We start from the raw sequence: 18,537 nt of genomic DNA on the forward strand, positions 1-18,537 counted from the left end.
AATGAATTAATTTATTGTCTAAAGTTTTACATATGTCTTTTTCCACAATTGACACCCCCCCACCCAATTCCTACCCCAGGCAAGCCCCACCACCCCAGTGTCTGTGTCCACTGGTTATGCTAATATGCACGCATACAAGTCCTTTGGTTGCTCTCTAACCACCACCCCCTCCCCCCCGCCATTTGTCTCTGGATCTATTCTTGTTCATCAAATTATGTTGATCATTATATCCCACATAGGAGTGAGATCTATTTGTTTTTTAAGTAGAAGCCTAGAAGCATGCCTTTAAAATGAGATCGTTCATGATTTGTTCTTTGGAGGACTTTATTTTAATAAGTTTCTTCTACAATTGGATGGTGACAAAGTTTAGGTTTGTTGGGATTATTTTTCAACAGCCAATCAGCTAGCCAAATCTATGGAAAAAAGAAAAGATACCTTAACTTAGTAAACATTTACATATTTTCTTCAATATATAGTATATCAATTTAAACCTAAAACAGTTTTCAAAATCACTCTAAGAATAATGAAAAAATGACCATTAAAAACTGAAACACTAAATTTTACAGTATGTAAGACTGTCAAGTACAGATCCAAATTGGAAAGGAAGGAGTAAAACTATTTCCACTTACAAATGATATGATCCTATATATAGAAAATCCCAAAGAATCCACAAGAAAGCTACCAGAGCTAATAAATGAATTTGGCAAAGTTGTAGGTTATAAGATCAACACAAAAATATCAGTTGTTTCTATACATTGCTAACGAACAATCCAAAAAGGAGATTAAGAAATCACTTTCATTTATAATAGCACTGAAAAACAAGTATCTAGGAATAAATTTAACCAACTTGTATAACTGAAAACTATTAAACATAGCTGGTATCCTATGTTAGAAGTTGGCTTTTTGCAGATCTTGGTGTTAAAAGACAAAAACAAAAAAAACAAAAACAAAACCACCACCACATAGTTGAAAGAAATTTAAAGACCTAAATAAAGACATCTGTGTTAATGGCTAGAGAGACTTAATAATACTGTTAAGAAGTTAAATATCAATACTACCCAAACTGATATGCATATTCAACACAAACAATATCAAATTTCCAACAATCATTTTTGCAGAAATGGAAAAGTCAAGGCTCAGATTTATATAGAATTTCAAGAGGGCTCTGAATAGCTAAAACAATCATGAAAAAGAACAAAATTGGAGGATTTTCTGACTTTGTTCTTTCTTATTTCAAAATCTTCTTCAAAACTATAGCAATCCAAGCAGTGTGGTTCTGGCATATAGACAGACATATATAGACCAATGGAATAGCACTGAGAGTCCAGAAATAAACCCTAACACATATATAAAAATTAATTTAAAATGGATCAACAGCTGAAATATAAGAGCTAAAACCATTAAAATCTTGTTTAAATATATTTTTTAATTGATTCCAGAGAGGAAGGGAGAGGGAGAGATAGAAACATCAATGATGAGAGAGAATCACTAAAAGGCTGCCTCCTGCAGGACTCACACTGGGGATGGAGCCCACAACCTGGGCATGTGCCCTGACAGGGAATTGAACCGTGAGCTCCAGATTCATAGGTCAGTGTTCAACCACTGAGCCACGCCAGTCAGGCAACCATTAAGATCTTAAAAGAAAACATAGAAATAAATCTTCATCACCTTGGATTTAGCAATGGGATTCTTAGATATGACACCAAAAACATGAGCAACAAAATAAAAAAGATAAATTGATTTTCATTTAAATTTTTAAACTTTTTGGCATCAAAAAACATTATCAAGAAAGTGAAAAGACAACCAACCTACAGAAAGGGAGAAAAATTTAACAAATCGTATATCTGACAAGGGTTTGATACCTATAACATATAAAAAACTACAACTCAACAACAACAAAAAATTAAAACTGGGCAGAAAACTTTAACTGGAACAGACATTTCTACAAAGCAAAGATACAAATGGCCAGTAAGCACATGAAAAGATGCTCAACATAATTTACATTAGAGAAATGCAAACCAAAACCACACTGATAAACTATTTCACATCTACTAGGATTATTATAATGAAACAAAAACAGAAAAGAATATGTGTGGGCCAGGATGTAGAGAAACTGGAACTCTCATACATTGCTAGTGGGAATGTAAAAAGTGATCACTGTGGAAAATAAGTTGGTGGTTCCTCAGAAAGCCAAACACAGTATATGACTCAGCAATTCCACTCATAGGTATATGCCCCAAAGGATTAAAAACAAGTACTTAAATAGATAATTGTGCACCAATGTTCATACAACATTAAGCACAATAGCTAAAAGGTAGAAACAACCCAAGTACTCATCAACAGATGAATGAATAAACAAAATTATATATATATACATATATATATATAATTATTATTCAGACATAAAGGAATGAAATTCTGATACATACTACAATATGAATGAACTCTGAAAACATTATGCTAAGTGAAATAAGCCAGAAACAAAAGAACAAATATTCTATAATTCCATGTACATGAAATATAGAGAGGTTACTTTACTAGGGCCTGGAGCAGTGGTTCTCAACCTTCCTAATGCCACGACCCTTTAATACAGTTCCTCGTGTTGAGGTGACCCCCAATTTCATTGTTACAAATTGAACATAATTAAAGCATAGTGATTAATCACAAAAACAATATGTAATTATATGTGTTTTCCGATGGTCTTAGGGGTGGGCAAACTTTTTGACTCGAGGGCCACAATGGGTTCTTAAACTGGACTGGAGGGCCGGAACAAAAGCATGGATGGAGTGTTTGTGTGAACTAATACATGTTAACACTGGTGCTGGTGAAGGAGCGGAGGGGAGAGCAAGAGAACCCTCCGCTCTTTCGGCTCCGCGGGCCCGATAGAACAGCCGAACAGGCCGGAGGCCCGCGGGCCATAGTTTGCCCATGGCTGGTCTTAGTCAACCTCTGTGAAAGGGTCGTTCGACCCCCACAGGGGTCGCGACCCACTGGTTGAGAACCGCTGGGCTAGACACACCCTGGAGCCAACCTCCCACGGTCCCTCCTTGGCCGGCTGCACCTGGGACAGAGCTGTGGCTCAAAGGGCATCTGTAGAGTGAGCGGGGTCCCTCTGGCAGGCTGGGTCCATTGGGCTGGCCTGTGGGGCCTGCGGGGATTGGGCTGAAACCGCTCTCCAACATCCCCGAAGGGGTCCCGGAGTGAGAGAGTTGCTGTCACTGGGCAGTTTCTGTGTTGAGCATCTGCCCCCTGGTGGTCAGTGCAAGTCATACCTACCGGCCAGTCAGCCGGTCGCTTAGCCTTTTATATATATAGATTCTTGCATGATATATTTTCCCATATGATCAACTGCAAACCTACTTTTACATGTATATGCATATATTTTCTCATAAAGATTATACTAGAGGCTGGTAACAGCAATTTACTTCAAGGACCACAATTGGGTGGTTGAGGAACAGCAAGGAGAGTTACTTTTCATTATATACTAGGGGCCCGGTGCACGAAATTCGTGCACTGGGTGTGTGTGTGGGGGGAGAGTGTCCCTCAGCCCAGCCTGCCCCCTCTCACATACTGGGAGCCCTCAGGCGTTGACCCCCATCACCCTCCGATCGCCTGATCGGCCCCTTGCCCAGGCCTGACGCCTCTGCCAGAGGTGTCAGGCTTGGACAGGGGGCCCCCATCTCCCCCCGATCACTGGCTCTGGCCCCCGCCCAGGCCTGAGGCCTCTGGCCCAGGAATCATGCCTGGGCAGGGGACCCCCATCTTCCTCTGATCGCTTGCTCCACCCCCCACCCAAGCCTGACGCCTCTGACCCAGGCTTCAGGCCTGGGCAAGGGGACCATCATATCCCCCCAATCCCCGGCTCCGCCCCCCACCCAGGCCTGATGCCTCAGCCAGAGGAGTTGACCCTCATCACCCTCCGATCACCAATCACCGGATCGGCCCCTTGACCAGGCCTGACGCCTCTGGCAGAGGCGTCAGGCCTGGGCAGGGGACCCCCCAGCTCCCCGCGGTTGCAGGTTCCGCCCCTGCCCAGGCCTAACGCCTCTGGCCTAGGCGTCCGGCCCAGGCAGTGGGGATCTGCAGTGGCAGCGGGGGGCGCCGCGATCGTGGGCTTCGCTTTAGGCCCAGGCAAGGGACCCCTAGCTCCTGGGACTGCCAGCTTTGACCGTGCTCAGCTCCCATCGCTGGCTCCACCCCTACTTCCTGCTATCACTGGCCAGGGCGGCAAAGGCGCCTGATTCTCCAATCATGGCTGCCCCCCAGCTCTTAGCTCCCCCCTGGGTTTCCGATCACTGTCAGTGGCAGGGGGCTTCTTCCTGCTTTCCCTTTCGCCTCCCTGCATTGTGCCCACATATGCAAATTAGCCGCCATCTTGTTGGCAGTTAACTGCCAATCTTAGTTGGCAGTTAATTTGCAATAGCCCTGATTAGCCAATGAAAACGGTATCGCCGTACGCCAATTACCATTTTTCTCTTTTATTAGTGTAGATCCTTTTGTGACCTTTGAATTATACTATATTCAAATATTACTTATTCAAAAATTAATAATTAAAATATAAAGCAAGTTCTTTAAGGGTCAATTTTAAATTATTTTTTATGTTTTGAATTATAATTCTACTTTCTGATTTCTTTCCGAATGAAATAATCTCGATATGTGAAAAGCTTTATGCTCAGCTGTTTATTGTTATAGTATTTAAATAGCAAACAACTCAAACAATAAAAGAATAATAATAAAGGCAACAAAAGAAATCATGTAACTATTAAAATAATATCTATAAATATATATTTAAATATAGTAACATTTATGTCATGGCACATGCCCGGTTTGTGGGTTCAATCTCCAGTGTGGGACATGCAGGCAGCAGCCAATCAATGATTCTCTCTCATCATTAATGTTTCTCTCTCTCTCTCCCTTCCTCTCTCTGAAATTAAATAAAAAAAAAAAAGTTACACATACAGAAGTATCTAAACTGTATATAAACGTTTTTAAAAATGACTCTCATGCCCTACCTGGTTTTGCTCAGTGGCTAGAGAGTCAGCCCATGAACTGAAGGATCACAGGTTCAATTCCGGTAAAGGGCACAAGGGCATGTACCTTGACTGCAGGCTCCATCTCTGGCCTGAGGTCGGAGTGTGTGCAGGAGGCAACCAATCAATGTGTCTCTCTCACATCAATGTTTTCCTCTCTGGGTGTCTCTCCCCCTCCTTTCCACACTCTCTAAAAATCAATGGAAAAAAGGTGAGGATTAACAACAACAACAACAACAACAACAACAACAACAACAAATGATTCTCAGTACTTATACTGTTGCAAAGAAGACAATCTTTGAGATATGAAACCTATATTCAATATTCTTTAGTGTGAATAAAAAGATTGCTTACACAAGGATCTGCTGGTTTTTGCTTACAAAGCTCTGTGAGTCCTTTAAGCAGAGTTGGTGTTACATATAAATTTAAGTAGTCCTTCGCAGCTTGTCCCACTGGAATAGGCTCAACAATCACTGCAAATACAAATGTATCCCCATTAAAGCTAACATAAATGATGAAATATTATACAGTCATTTAAAAGTTACCTTCAAATAAATTTTAATGTCATGAGAAATACTTATAAAGGTTTTTAAGGGAATAGAACTGATACATAGCATAGCGGTTGATTCAAAAACACACAAGCACACACATTAAAAAAATAAGACTACATAAAACTGGCAAGAAACATATCACAATGCTAATAGTAATCATGTGTAAGATTCTGATTATTTTTTCAACTATATCCTTTTCTGCATTTTCATTTCCATGTTATTTACAGTAAATGTTGTAACACACAATGTTATGAAAAAGAAAAATATGAAGAAGATGTAAAATCAGGGAGATTCGTTCAATCCAAAAATTCCTACCAACAAAATGACAGGTGCTTCACAAAGTGGTAGGTATAACAGTGAATAATATGTAGTTCTTGCTCTCTTATAGACTACTGAATATACACATAAAACTTATATCTGTCTATATAATATGTATTAATATTCCTGCTCTTATTTTTCAGGTTTTTAAATGAATTATTTAAAAACTTGGGGAAATTTTAGTCTTTTCAGCCTTATTTGAACACTATGGAGGTGAACCAGATTTGCAATACAAGAAAGAATATATTTATACAAGAAAGAATGTATTTTATAAGGCTGAGTAGATCTTTTGAGATTGACCTCCATCAATATGCTACTTTTAAAAAATTTATTGATTTTAGAGAGGAAGGGGGGGGAGGGGGAGGGAGAGAGAGAGAGACAGCAATTTGTTGCTCCACTCACCCATGCACTTACTGGTTGATTCTTATATGTTTGTCCTGACCAGGGAGCAAACCCACAACTTTGGCATATTGGGAAGACGCTCTAACCAACTGAGATATCCATCCAGTGCCCCAGACCCTATTTTAAAAATGAAAATCAGATTATATCACTCCCATCCTTAAAATGCTTCATTGGCTCTTGCTTGCATATATAGTATAGTCAAGACAGGACTCCATATTATAGCCCGTAAGACTCTGTACCATGTCACCTATACTACCTCTTTAACCTCATCTTAATTCTCTTACCAAAATCTTTTTTCTTTATAGAATGTGCCATGTTATTTCCTGCTCATGATTTGAGCACATGCTATTCCTTCTGCTAGAACATTCTTCCCTTTACTCTGGTTAACCACTGTTTACTCTTTGGATCTCAGCTAAAAAGTCACTTCCTCAGTCAGACCTTCCTTACAGTCTACAATTGTTTTTGTATAGCACTTATCACACAATAACTATGCAATTATTTGGGTAATTCTTATTTAATGGCTATCTTTCAAACACTAGACTATAAACTCCATGGGAGCACAGACCTCTTCCATTTTTTATAATTTTTTAAAGTTTTATTGAGGTATAATTTACATATCATAAAACTCATCCATCCATTGAAGTATACAAGTGATATTTAATAAATGTTTAGCTGTGCTATCATCACCATCATCCAGTTTTAGAACACTTTGATCACTCCAAAAATATTTCCTTGTGTCCATTTGCAATTTCCCACTCCCACTCCTACCCCCAGCAACCACTGTGCTTCTGTTTCTAAAAATTTGCCTTTTCTGGACATTTCATATAAGTGGATTATATACGTAATATGTGGTCTTTTGTGCCTGGATTCTTTCACTTGGCATGTTTTGAGGTTCATCCATGTTGTGGCATGTATCATGCTCCTTTTAATTGAGTTGTGTTCCACTGTATGGCTAACAGTTGGATTGTTTCCAATTTGGGGGTACATTAAATAATGCTGCTATAAAGATTCACGTGTCTTTATGTAGATGGATGTTTTCAAAATGGGTGGTAGATTCCACCAGGAGTTGAATTGCTAACAGACTTACCTGGTTTCTTAATATCTTAAGAAACTGCCAAACTGTTTTGTTTTTTTAAGTGCTATAAGCCCTGGCCAGGTAGCTCAGTTGGTTAGAGCATCGTTCTGATATACCAAGGTTTCAGGCTCAAGCCCGGTCAGCGAACATACAAGAATCATCCAATGAATGCATTAATAAGTGGAACAACAAATCAATGTTGTTGTTTTTCTCTCTCCCTCTCTCTCTCCAAATAAGTAAAAATACAAAAGTGGCTGTAACATTTTACAATAATGTATGAGGATCCCAGTATTGCTATATCCTTACCATTGATTACAGCCATTCTAGTGAAAATGCCATGGTATCTCATTGTGGTTTTATTTTGCACTTCTCCAATTATTATGTTGAGCACTTTTTCATGTGCATATTAGCCATTCATATATTGTCTTTTGTGAAATGCTTATTCAAATATTTTGCCCATTTTTTAATTGGGTTGTTTATTATTGAGTTGTAAGAGTTCTTTATACAGAGTGGAGCAAAAGTAGGTTTATGGCACTAGCTGGTTTGACTCAGTGGATAGAGCATTGACCTTCAGACTGAAGGGTCCTGGGTTCGATTTCTGACAAGGGCACATCCCAGGGTTGCAGGTTTGATCCCCAGTGGGGGGTTTGCAGGAGGCAGCCGATCAATGATTCTCTCTCATCATTGATGTTTCCATCTCTCTCTCCCTTCCTCTCTAAAATCAATAAAAATATATTAATTTTTTAAAAAGTAGGTTTATGGCTGGGAGTACATGAAACACAGTTTATTCTTGTATTATTATTTATTAATTACTGTATTATTTTACACATGAACAACTATAAACCTACTTTTGCCCCACCCTTTAATTCTACTTCTTTATCTATGATTTGCAAATATTTTCTCCCAGCCTGTGGCTTATCTTTTCATATTCTTAATGATAGCTTTTGAAGCACAAAACTTCTAATTTTTATGTAGTCCCATTTATCAATATTTTTTATTATGGACTATGCTTTATTTTTTTTAAGGAGTTAACATCCACCCAGGCCATTTTTTAAGAATATTTTATTGATTTCAGAGAAGAAGGGAGAGGGAGAGAGAGATAGAAACATCAATTATGAGAGAGAATCATTGCTCAGCTGCCTCCTGCAGACCCCCTACCGGGGATTGAGCCCACAACCCAGGTATGTGCCCTTGACAGGAATCGAACCTGAGACCCTTCAGTCTGCAGATCAATGCTCTATCCATTGAGCCAAACCAGCTAGGGCTGGACCATGCTTTTGATGTTATATGTAAGAACTCTCTGTCCAACTCAAGGTCATGAAGATTTTCCCCTTTGTTTTCTTCTAGATGTTTTTAGCTCTGACGTTGTAGGTCTATGAAACAAGTGTCTAAGTTATTTTCTTTTGCATGTGGATATGCAGTTGACATCTTGATAATACTGACTCTCCTGATCCATGAACATGGATGTCTACTTATTTAGATTGTCTTTGATTTCTCTCAGCAATGTTTTGTGCTTTTCAGTGTACAAGAATTACACTCGTTTTAAAAATTTATTCTTTTTTTAAAAAATATACTTTTTTTATTGATTTCAGAGAGGAAGGGAGAGAGAGAGAGAGAGAGAGAGAAACATCAATGATGAGAGAGAGTCTGCCCTAACTGGTTTGGCTCAGTGGATAGAGTGTCAGCCTTCGGACTCAAGGGTCCCAGGTTCGATTCCGGTCAAGGGCATGTACCTTGGTTGCAGGCACATGCCCAGTAGGGGGTGTGCAGGAGGCAGCTGATTGATGTTTCTCTCTCATCGATGTTTCTAACTCTCTATCCCTCTCCCTTCCTCTCTGTAAAAAATCAATAAAATATATTTTTAAAAAAATGATGAGAGAGAGTCATTGATCAGCTGCCTCCTGCACACCCCCTACTGGGGATTGAGCCCACAACCCAGGCATGTGCCCTTGACCAGAATCGAACCCGGGACCCTTCAGTCCGCAAGCCGATGCTCTATCTAGCCGTGGGCAAACTACGGCCCGCGGGCCGGATACGGCCCGTTTGAAATGAATAAAACTAAAAAAAAAAAAGACCGTACCCTTTTATGTAATGATGTTTACTTTGAATTTATATTAGTTCACACAAACACTCCATCCATGCTTTTGTTCCGGCCCTCAGGTCCAGTTTAAGAACCCATTGTGGCCCTCGAGTCAAAAAGTTTGCCCACCCTTGCTACCACTGAACCACACCAGGTAGGGCTAAAATTTATTCTTAAGTATTTTGTTATTGTTGATGCTATTGTAAATAAAATTATTTCCTTAACTTCATTTTTGAATTATTTCTACCTCATCTATTTTTGCTGACCATTTATCATTTGTCTCTGGCATCTAGGGCTAAATGAGGTCATGAGAATAAAAAGTGTTTTTATGTTTATGTTGATAAACTTTCATTGCACTTTTTAATGACATTTATAATTTATACATTGCATTGTATATTTTCATAGGCTTTTAGAATAAGATCATCTTGAGAGCAGGGACATCTTATTTGACTTTATTTTTATTAAGTTGGTAACTCAACAAACTTGTTGAATGAATGGAAGGTAGCAAAGCTTTACCAGCCATCCCTATTAAAGGTAAAAGGAAGAGCACTAATTTTTTTAAGGGTTAGCAATATGTTTTTGAATATCTTTACAACTTGCTTTAGCCATGCACCATATAGGGTTTTGCACATAGTTCTTGACTGACTGCTAAACAAGATGGAGCTCATACCACAAACTGAGAACTTATGCCAAATTAACTTCATATTCCCACAGCAAAAGATCTGCAATGTGGTAGGTAATTAATCACTTATATGTATCCTATAACTGCTGATTCTCAAATGTCTAACTGTATCTTTTAAATTCATGTCTAGAGGATTAATTAATGGGTTAAATAAAAGGCAATCTAAAATAACAGTTTAGGGATATAACCTTATGAGTAAGAAGAGCTTCCAAATTTATCTTCCACTTAAGATAAAGTGAATTTTTATCCTATTTTAGTTAAAAGCTAAGGAGGAAAAATCTAATTCATTAGTAGGACTATATCTAAAGTACTACAACATTAAAAAAAAAATTGATGTTGCCCAGCTGGTGTGGCTCAGTGGTTGAGCATCGACCTATGAATCTGGAGGTCACAGTGTGAATTCCGGCCAGGGAACATGCCTGGGTTGCAGGCTCGATCCCCAGTAGGGGGTGTGCAGGAGGCAGCCAAGCAGTTATTCTCTTTCATCATTGATCTTTCTATCTTGCTCACCCTCTCCCTTCCTCTCTAAAATAAATAAAAATATATTAATAAAAAGAAAACAAAAAACACATCAACTGATGTTTGAGATATGCTTCAAAATAATATGGAAGCAGGAGAAATAGGAGCAGGGGTTACAGATGAAATAAGATTGACCATAACTATTAAAATTGGGTGATGGGTTCATTAGGGGTTTATCATATTATTTTGCCTACTTTTGTGTATGTTGGAAATTTTACACAATAAACAGTTGTGAAGAAAACAACACCTTAATACAATGGATATGTGACAGAAATTAGATCAGTAAGATTAAATATAAGTAGGCAAATACTTTTGGATACAAGTATCTATAAAAGTTTTTGTTTAAAAATCAGCACTTTTAAATATCCAAGATAGTTTTCCATTTTCTTTGAATAATTATTCAGTATAAAATAGAGAGGAACAAGTCTAAATGAGTTAGAAAAGAAATAACATGCAAAAAAAATTTCAAAACTACCTGATGCTTCGCATTTTGTCTTTATAATGAAAATCAGCAAATTTTCTTTGCCTTAAAATTATTGAAAACAAACTAAAAACCTCAGTGTTGTCCTCATTGTGCCTACTTCTAAAAGATTTATAGCTCAAGCTGGTTTGGCTCAGTGGATAGAGCATTGGCCTGCAGACTGAAGGGTCCTGGGTTCAATTCTGATCAAGGGCACATGCCCAGGTTGTGGGCTCGATCCCCAATGTGGGGTGTACAGGAGGCAGCCAATCAATGATTCTCTCTGATCATTGATGTATCTATCTCTCTCCCTTCTTTTCTGAAATCAATAAAATATATTAAATAAATAAATGATTTATAATCTCTATAACAGGATGGAAACAAACAAAAAGGGCCAAGAAATATTAATTTCACAATTGCATGCGTGCTGGACAAACAGTAAACTGTTAGAAAATGGTAAACCAATCATAATTTCCAATGAAGATTCTTTTTTTCATGTGTAACAAACTTTACTGATGCATTATAGATAACTCGAAGGAATTACAACACAGAAGGAGAAGAGAAACCCTAAATATTTCTAGTCCAAGAGAAAAGAAAGAAAAAAAATTAAACTGTTCTCAAATGATTTCCTAGAAGGCACAATTTAGTTCTGAAGATAATGTTGAGTTTTCTATTCTTGGCTTTAACTTAACTACAACTTGAAAATACGACAAAATACATTGGAGAAAAGCAATTACTTTTTTCCTAGTTACATCCCAAAATAAAAGAAAAAGCAAACAATAAGGAGATGCAATTGACTAATTACTCATCTATAACTCACCTTCAGGAAACATGAATCGAATTTCTCTTTCGGCTGCAGCAAAATCATAACTCCCATGAAGTGCATTCCTTAGGTCATCTGTGCCATAAATTGCCCTTAGACTAAAAGCAAGTTAGAGATGATGACCATCCTACCTGACAACCTTTTTCTTACTTTTCATATATGCATCCTATTTAGGTATTTTACAAAAACTTTGCCACTTCTCACATATGGTTTTAAGCTTGAATTCAAGCTTTAATCTAGATGAGGGTCAAATATCTTTAAAATCTTCAGGCGGGATATACTGGGAAAATAGGAGTTCCCTGGATGAAAAAGAGGTGTTTTGTGAGAAGTGAAAAAGCAGTATCAATTCAAAAGTGCAAGAACTCGCCTGGCTGGCGTGGCTCAGTGGTTGGACGTCGACCTATATAAACTAGGAGTTCATGGTTCAATTCCCAGTCAGGGCACATGCCCAGGTGGCAGGCTCGATCCTCTGTGTGGGGTGTGCAGGAGGCAGCCGATCAATGATTCTCATCATTGATGCTTGTATCTCTCTCTCCCTTCCTCTCTGTAATCAATAAAAATGTATTTTTTTAAAAAGTGCAAGAATTCAATGTCCACTGGTTTCTAGACATTAATGATAATGCTGGAAATCTTGATATCTGGTCCTATATTATCAATATTTTTTCAAAATACCACACCAATTTTCTCATGAAAAACCCTACTTCAGTGGTAGTTTAATTCCAGGATAAGAGAATAAGGTTAATCAACCATAAACAGACATTCCCTGAGACCTTTTGTGTTATTTGGTATTAAGATACAGATTTAAATAGTTAAAACATAAAATGGACCTCCCTGCCACCCCAAAAAACCAAACAACAACAACAAAAAACAGTTAAATTGAGGAAAACTTTCAAATAAAAGAAAATCCCTATTACAATGAAATCAGATTTTTTTTTCATTTTCATAGTTAGATTGCATTTTTCCCTAGGAAAATTACCTGAGGGACAGCGCAATGGCGAGGATGACTCTTAAGCACATAGTGGGGTTTAGAAATGTTGTCCCATTATTTCTTTATGTAGGCACTTGTCTAAGATCAAAATTTTCACCAGATCCTCTCCCTAGTACCTTCAGCACATGCTCACTGTTCTCCCCATCTCATCCCTCCCATGTTCATTAATTTTTTTCTTTTTTTTTTTATTGCTTAAAGTATTACAAAGGGTATTATATATGTGTCCTTTTTTTTTCCCCACCCTTGACAATCCCCTGGCCTCCCCTACCCCCCAGTGTCTTATGTCCATTGGTTATGCTTATATGCATGCATATAAGTCCTTCGGTTGATCTCTTACCCCCCTCCCTCCTGCCCCCCAACCCTCCCCGGCCTTCCCGCTGCAGTTTGACAATCTGTTTAAGGCAGCTCTGCCTCTGTATCTCCATGTTCATTAATTCATATTGCCCTGCGCCTAGTCCCATTTTCACCTCCTTTGATGCTCCTAGTAGTTATGTTAAGTCTTAACCCTGTAATTTTTGCTTTTAATTTTGATACCTCTTTATGACTTAACAATAAAAAGGATGTATGGTTTTTATCAAAAAAAAAAAGAAAGAAAAAAAATAAAATTACCTGTCTGGGTGTGTCTCCTTAGCTACTAAGCTATTACTTGGCCCCAAAAGTTCTTTCCAGTAAGAGATGGCTTTATGTCTAGCTAATATCATGGCAACAAGTGGTCCAGAACTCATATAAGCTGTTAAGTTGGGGAAAAACATTTTTCCATACTGTTCCACATAAAAGTTACTACAATGCTCAGGGCTAAGCTGTAGTTTTCTTCTCTATAAGAGAAACAAAATCAACAAAAGCATTTAAAGTGACAGTTCAATAATAACTTGAAATTAGTACCAACCTGATTACAAATTTGACATTTATTTTTGTATTATGAAGAAAGGATGAGGTAAGAAAATTAAATGTAGGCTGTAAATAAAATTATATCCATTAGCTCATTCAACTTCAGCACCTGTCTGATCCCCAGTAGCTTTTCCAGAACTGCTACCTTCACTATGAAGCTCTATGAGTTTTCCCAATTCAAATTTGAACTTCTTCAGCATTTTGACTTTTCTTACAAAGATATCAATGGAGAGAATAAATAGATTGGTAAGCTTTTTCTTCCTTTTCTAATGCTGTCTGGAATCAATTAATTGACCACTTCTTTCAAGTCATTTGTTTGCACCTCTTGGGTCATGATTTCCATCAGGTTCTGGATTTGGTGGACCTGTTGATGCTGAGCATAAGAGTCTTCCAAATCTGATTGTTTCACTTTTTTTTTTTAAATAAAAACAACAAAGATAGATGAAGCAAATAACTATTGCTAATCTTGACATCAACATGAGCTACTATCATGATCTGTCACTTTTTTACCATTTTGTTACAGGTAAGATCCATGCCATGGAAATTAGTCAGTTTTTGCCTGAATAAGCTTCAGTAATTAGCTTGAATTTTCTAAATGCAACTTATCATTCTGCAGATCAGCTAGGCTCATTTAAAAAACATGACCCTTCAGACCATCAGATGTGATTTTGGTTCCTTGAGTTCTCATGACTAGTGTTTTTCCAACATTTCTTTTTAAAAATTTATTTATTTATTTTTAACCCTCACCTGAGGATATTTTTTTCCATTGATTTTTAGACAGAGTGGAAGGGAGGGAGAATGGGATGGGGGTGGGGGAGAGAGAAACATCAATTGGTTGCCTCCCACATGTGCCCCTAACTGGAGCCAGGGACAGAACATGCCCTTGACCAGGAATTGAACCCTTGACCCTTTGGTTCAAGGGCTGATGCTCTAACCACTGAGAAAAACTGGCGAGGGCTCCAATATTTCTTATATTGAATATAGCTGGTGCTTTCACATCATACAATCTTTCTTAGAAAATGGGTCAACCTCTTTATTCTTTTTTTTTTAAAATATATTTTATTGATTTTTCACAGAGAGGAAGGGAGAGGCATAGAGAGTTAGAAACATCGATGAGAGAGAAACATCAATCAGCTGCCTCCTGCACACCCCCCACTGGGGATGTGCCCACAACCCAGGTACATGCCCTTGACCGGAATCGAACCTGGGACCTTTCAGTCCACAGGCCGACGCTCTATCCACTGAGCCAAACCGGTTACGGCCTCTTTATTCTTGAGTCCCTTTTTGCCTCCTTTCATAAGAGACTGGTTCTTGCCCAACGCCATGGTGCTGCTCAGAGAGCCAAAAGGCCAATCCAAGTTTTTAAAAAATTGCTACTTGGTTTTCCTAACATTTATTAAAAAGTTCATTTTACCTGAGTCCTTTCATTACTATATGAAATATTTCCTTATACTTTCCTGTATTCTTTCCTTACACTTTCTTATACCATCCCTATCTTCAGCCTCCACCTAAGTTCAACTGATATCCCATTTCTTTCCTGAAGATTCTCCTTTTCATTTTTTAAAACATTGACTAAATAGGCAATATGACCCAGTATAAGAGAATAAAAACTGGAATTTCAAATAAAATAGCTACAAAAAAGGAAGATTAAACATATTAAATTCTATTTAATATTTTTTACATTCATTTTCAAACCTCTACCAACTGCAGAACAAAAAAGGCTTAAAACATTAAATGTTTGTAATGATTGAAAAAAAAATACCAACAGTCTCAAAGTCTATCAATAGAGGACCAAGAAGCCCAGCCAGTGTGGCTCAGTCCTTGAGCATGGATCCATGCACCAAGAGGTCATTTTCTGAGAGCCTGGGTTGCGCTCCCAATCCCCAGCAGGGGGTGTGCAGGAGGCAGCCAAACAATGTTGTTTCTTTCTCATCATGTTATCTCTCTCTCCCCCTCCCTTCCTCTCTCTCTAAAATCAATACTTTTTTTTTTTTAAAGAGGACCAAGTAAATAAATTGTTGTTCATCCACACAGGGGGATTTACACAAAAGTTAGGATGAATAAACTAGATTCAGATGTAATGATCTGAAATGCTATTTGAGGGATTTGTAAAGGTGGTCAAGAGAAGGGGATTGTCCTATTTTAAGGGGTGAGAGAGATACTTGTGAATGCATAGAAAATCCTGGAAGAACAGAAAGTGTTAATGGTTGCCCCTTTCTGAAGACTGGGATTTGGAGAGGAGGTAAAAGAATTTTATTTTTCATTTTACGTATTTTGAAGTGTGAGAAAAAACTTTAAAACTATCTCATGTAACTTTTATAGTTAGAAGAATAAACCTAAATTTAATGCTAAATACTATGGATCTAAATAGGTTAACACATTTACATAAACATAAAAAGATGAATGAGAGAAAACAACATAATCATTTCCCCAAGTTACCTGAACAATGGTGAATCCAGATCTGATAATAATATCTTGTATCTCCTCCTCTTTGTCAACAATATCTGGTTTGATAATGGCCAGAGTTTTTTCTACATATATCTGAAGTGGGGACATCGATAGTTCCATTTTGGTTTTTTGAGGTACAAGTTAAAGAGATTCTTGACGGTATCAACTGCAATGACATGCATTCCCCCGACCCAATTAAATGTAATTGTGATTAAGAAGGGCATTATTAAGTGCTTGATCTTATTAATTTATAAAGTTAGAAACTGCAATATATTTTTCTATAAGCAGTGTCTTTGATACAGGCATACATGGGAGATATTGCAAGTTCTGTCTCGAGTATCACAATAAAGGGTGTGATCATCTTTTTTGCTGATGGAGGGTCTTGCCTTCAGTTTGTAAAACATACAATACCTGTGTAGTGAAGAAAGCAAGTGCAATAAAAGGGGGTATGCCTGTAATACAATTTCTACTCTGCGGTTGTGCCTTGGGATTTCCTGAACACTGTCTTTTCTTCTCCCCGTCTCCCCCATCAGCACTATTTATCCCCTCTATGCCCACTTCTACCTGCACCCGACCCCATCCCTCCGCAATCATTACACTACTGTCTATGTCCATGAGGATTGAGAGAGGGAGAGAAGGAGAGAGGGGGAGAGGGAGGGGGAGAGGGGGAGAGGGAGAGAGAGGGGGAGAAGGAGAGGGAGAGGGAGAAGGAGAGAGGGAGAGAGAGGGAGAGAGGGAGAGAAGGAGAGAGGGGGAGAGAGAGGGGGAGAGGGGGAGAGGGAGAGAGAGGGGGAGAAGGAGAGGGAGAGGGAGAAGGAGAGAGGGAGAGAGAGGGAGAGAGGGAGAGAAGGAGAGAGGGGGAGAGAGAGGGGGAGAGGGGGAGAGGGAGAGAGAGGGGGAGAAGGAGAGGGAGAGGGAGAGGAAGAGGGAGAAGGAGAGAGGGAGAGAGAGGGAGAGAGGGAGAGAGGGGGAGAGAGAGGGAAAGGGGGAGAGGGAGAGAAAGGGAGAGAGGGAGAGGGAGAGGGGGAGGGAGAGGGAGAGGGAGAGGGAGGGAGGGGGAGGGAGAGGGAGAGGGGGAGGGGGAGAGAGAGGGGGGAGAGGGAGAGGGAGAGAGGGGGTGGGGAGGGAGAGGGAGAGATTCCTAAATACTTTCAATGAGGTGGAGATGCTACAGGGCAACTTGAAGGCTGGAAATGCCGAAGATTTTAGGCGCAGCAACCGGAGACTGAGTAGGCAACTCTCCTCGATACAGCGACAGGTTCAGCGCCCCGGCCCGCCAGGATGACTATGCATAGTAGGGTCAGGAAGGGTTGGAAAGTAGGATCCCAGGTCCCCTGGGCCTCTCCCAGCTGCATCCGCAGATTCTGAGTCTGAGGTTGGTCTAAGGCACTCACCTCAGTGCTAACGCGTCCTGTGCGACCACTGCTCGTTGCTAGGAGACGTGAAGCCCAGTTTAGGGACGGTGGCTGCAGAGAGTCAATCCCAGCAGCCCGTTTCACAGCCTCTGGAGGGCTCCTCTTAATCAAGGGAGCCAGCCACAGGCATTTTTATTCCCCTTGAGAATCTTAGCGTACTAGACGTTTTCTTACATTTTCGTCATAATTTAGCTTCTTTCATCCTCCTACTCATTTGAAGCATGCTTCAATTATCCCCATTTTATAAATGAGACAAAGCATAAACACTTTCCCTTCACCCACCCCATGCCCCTTCCATGTCAAATACCTTCCTCATTTCACCAAATGATGCTGTCCCCTCTATTCCCAGCTTCTGTAATCATTAAAAAGCAATCTTATACTTGTGAAGTAACATTTATTTATAGAGCAGTCATAAGAGGTCTAATCCAATTACCTCTAAATTTAGCCTATAGATACAGAACAAAGATATGCGTGATATTTATTACATCAAATAAGTTTCCCCCCTTTTCTTAAAATTATGTCCACAGGCATCTTTGACTCCTAGGTTGTGAGTTAAGGTATTATTCTTATTATGAAAGACAACAGAGAAGGTAAACAAGTACTGGGATCTTCTCTGGATCAGTCTCAATGAGAGGTCCAAATTCCAGAAAAGGTCAGGGTAGCAGTTCCAGGTTAACAAAACAGGTTTTTCATCATGCACTGGGTTGGCTGGTTCTCATTCCAGACTATTTAAGTTTCTTCTTTTGTCTAGCCAAATACTCAGCACCTACAAGGTCAAGGCAGATAGCAAGCTATGAATCTTAAAAGCCACAGACGTTTGAATTTCTTTTCCACAGTGAAATTTGATTAGTCTTTTTT

At 39.1% G+C, this 18,537-nt stretch overlaps 2 protein-coding genes and 1 pseudogene across 5 annotated transcripts in view; all 3 read right to left on the minus strand.

The window, feature by feature from the left end:
* On the minus strand, positions 1–18,164 carry NME5 (NME/NM23 family member 5). 3 transcript variants are annotated; one of them, XM_081090756.1, is made up of 6 exons: positions 17,659–18,164; positions 16,256–16,430; positions 13,538–13,743; positions 11,938–12,038; positions 5,385–5,503; positions 1–413 (listed from the first exon to the last, which is right to left on the minus strand). In XM_081090756.1, the coding sequence occupies exons 2-6, from the start codon at positions 16,382–16,384 to the stop codon at positions 330–332; spliced, it is 639 nt and encodes a 212-aa protein (XP_080946882.1). In that variant the 5' UTR covers positions 16,385–16,430; positions 17,659–18,164; the 3' UTR covers positions 1–329. The 3 variants fall into 3 exon arrangements, with proteins under 3 accessions (XP_080946882.1, XP_080946884.1, XP_080946883.1); XM_081090758.1 differs by having other exon boundaries at positions 17,414–17,664; XM_081090757.1 differs by lacking the exon at positions 17,659–18,164 and having other exon boundaries at positions 16,256–16,872.
* LOC308519241 (small ribosomal subunit protein eS1-like) lies at positions 13,790–14,504 on the minus strand (annotated as a pseudogene). The gene has a single exon. The product of its transcript is annotated as a small ribosomal subunit protein eS1-like (transcript).
* The window catches only part of LOC308518949 (bromodomain-containing protein 8-like), a 12,137-nt gene continuing 11,657 nt past the window's right edge, over positions 18,058–18,537 (minus strand). The window contains exon 7 of the mRNA XM_081090755.1: positions 18,058–18,445. Within this exon, the coding sequence (XP_080946881.1) occupies positions 18,395–18,445 (51 nt within the window). The 3' untranslated portion in view covers positions 18,058–18,394. The remainder of the gene's footprint in view (positions 18,446–18,537) is intronic.

This window comes from Myotis nattereri, assembly GCF_964212035.1.
Source record: "Myotis nattereri genome assembly, chromosome: 5".
In the NCBI taxonomy this organism is placed as follows: domain Eukaryota; kingdom Metazoa; phylum Chordata; class Mammalia; order Chiroptera; family Vespertilionidae; genus Myotis; species Myotis nattereri.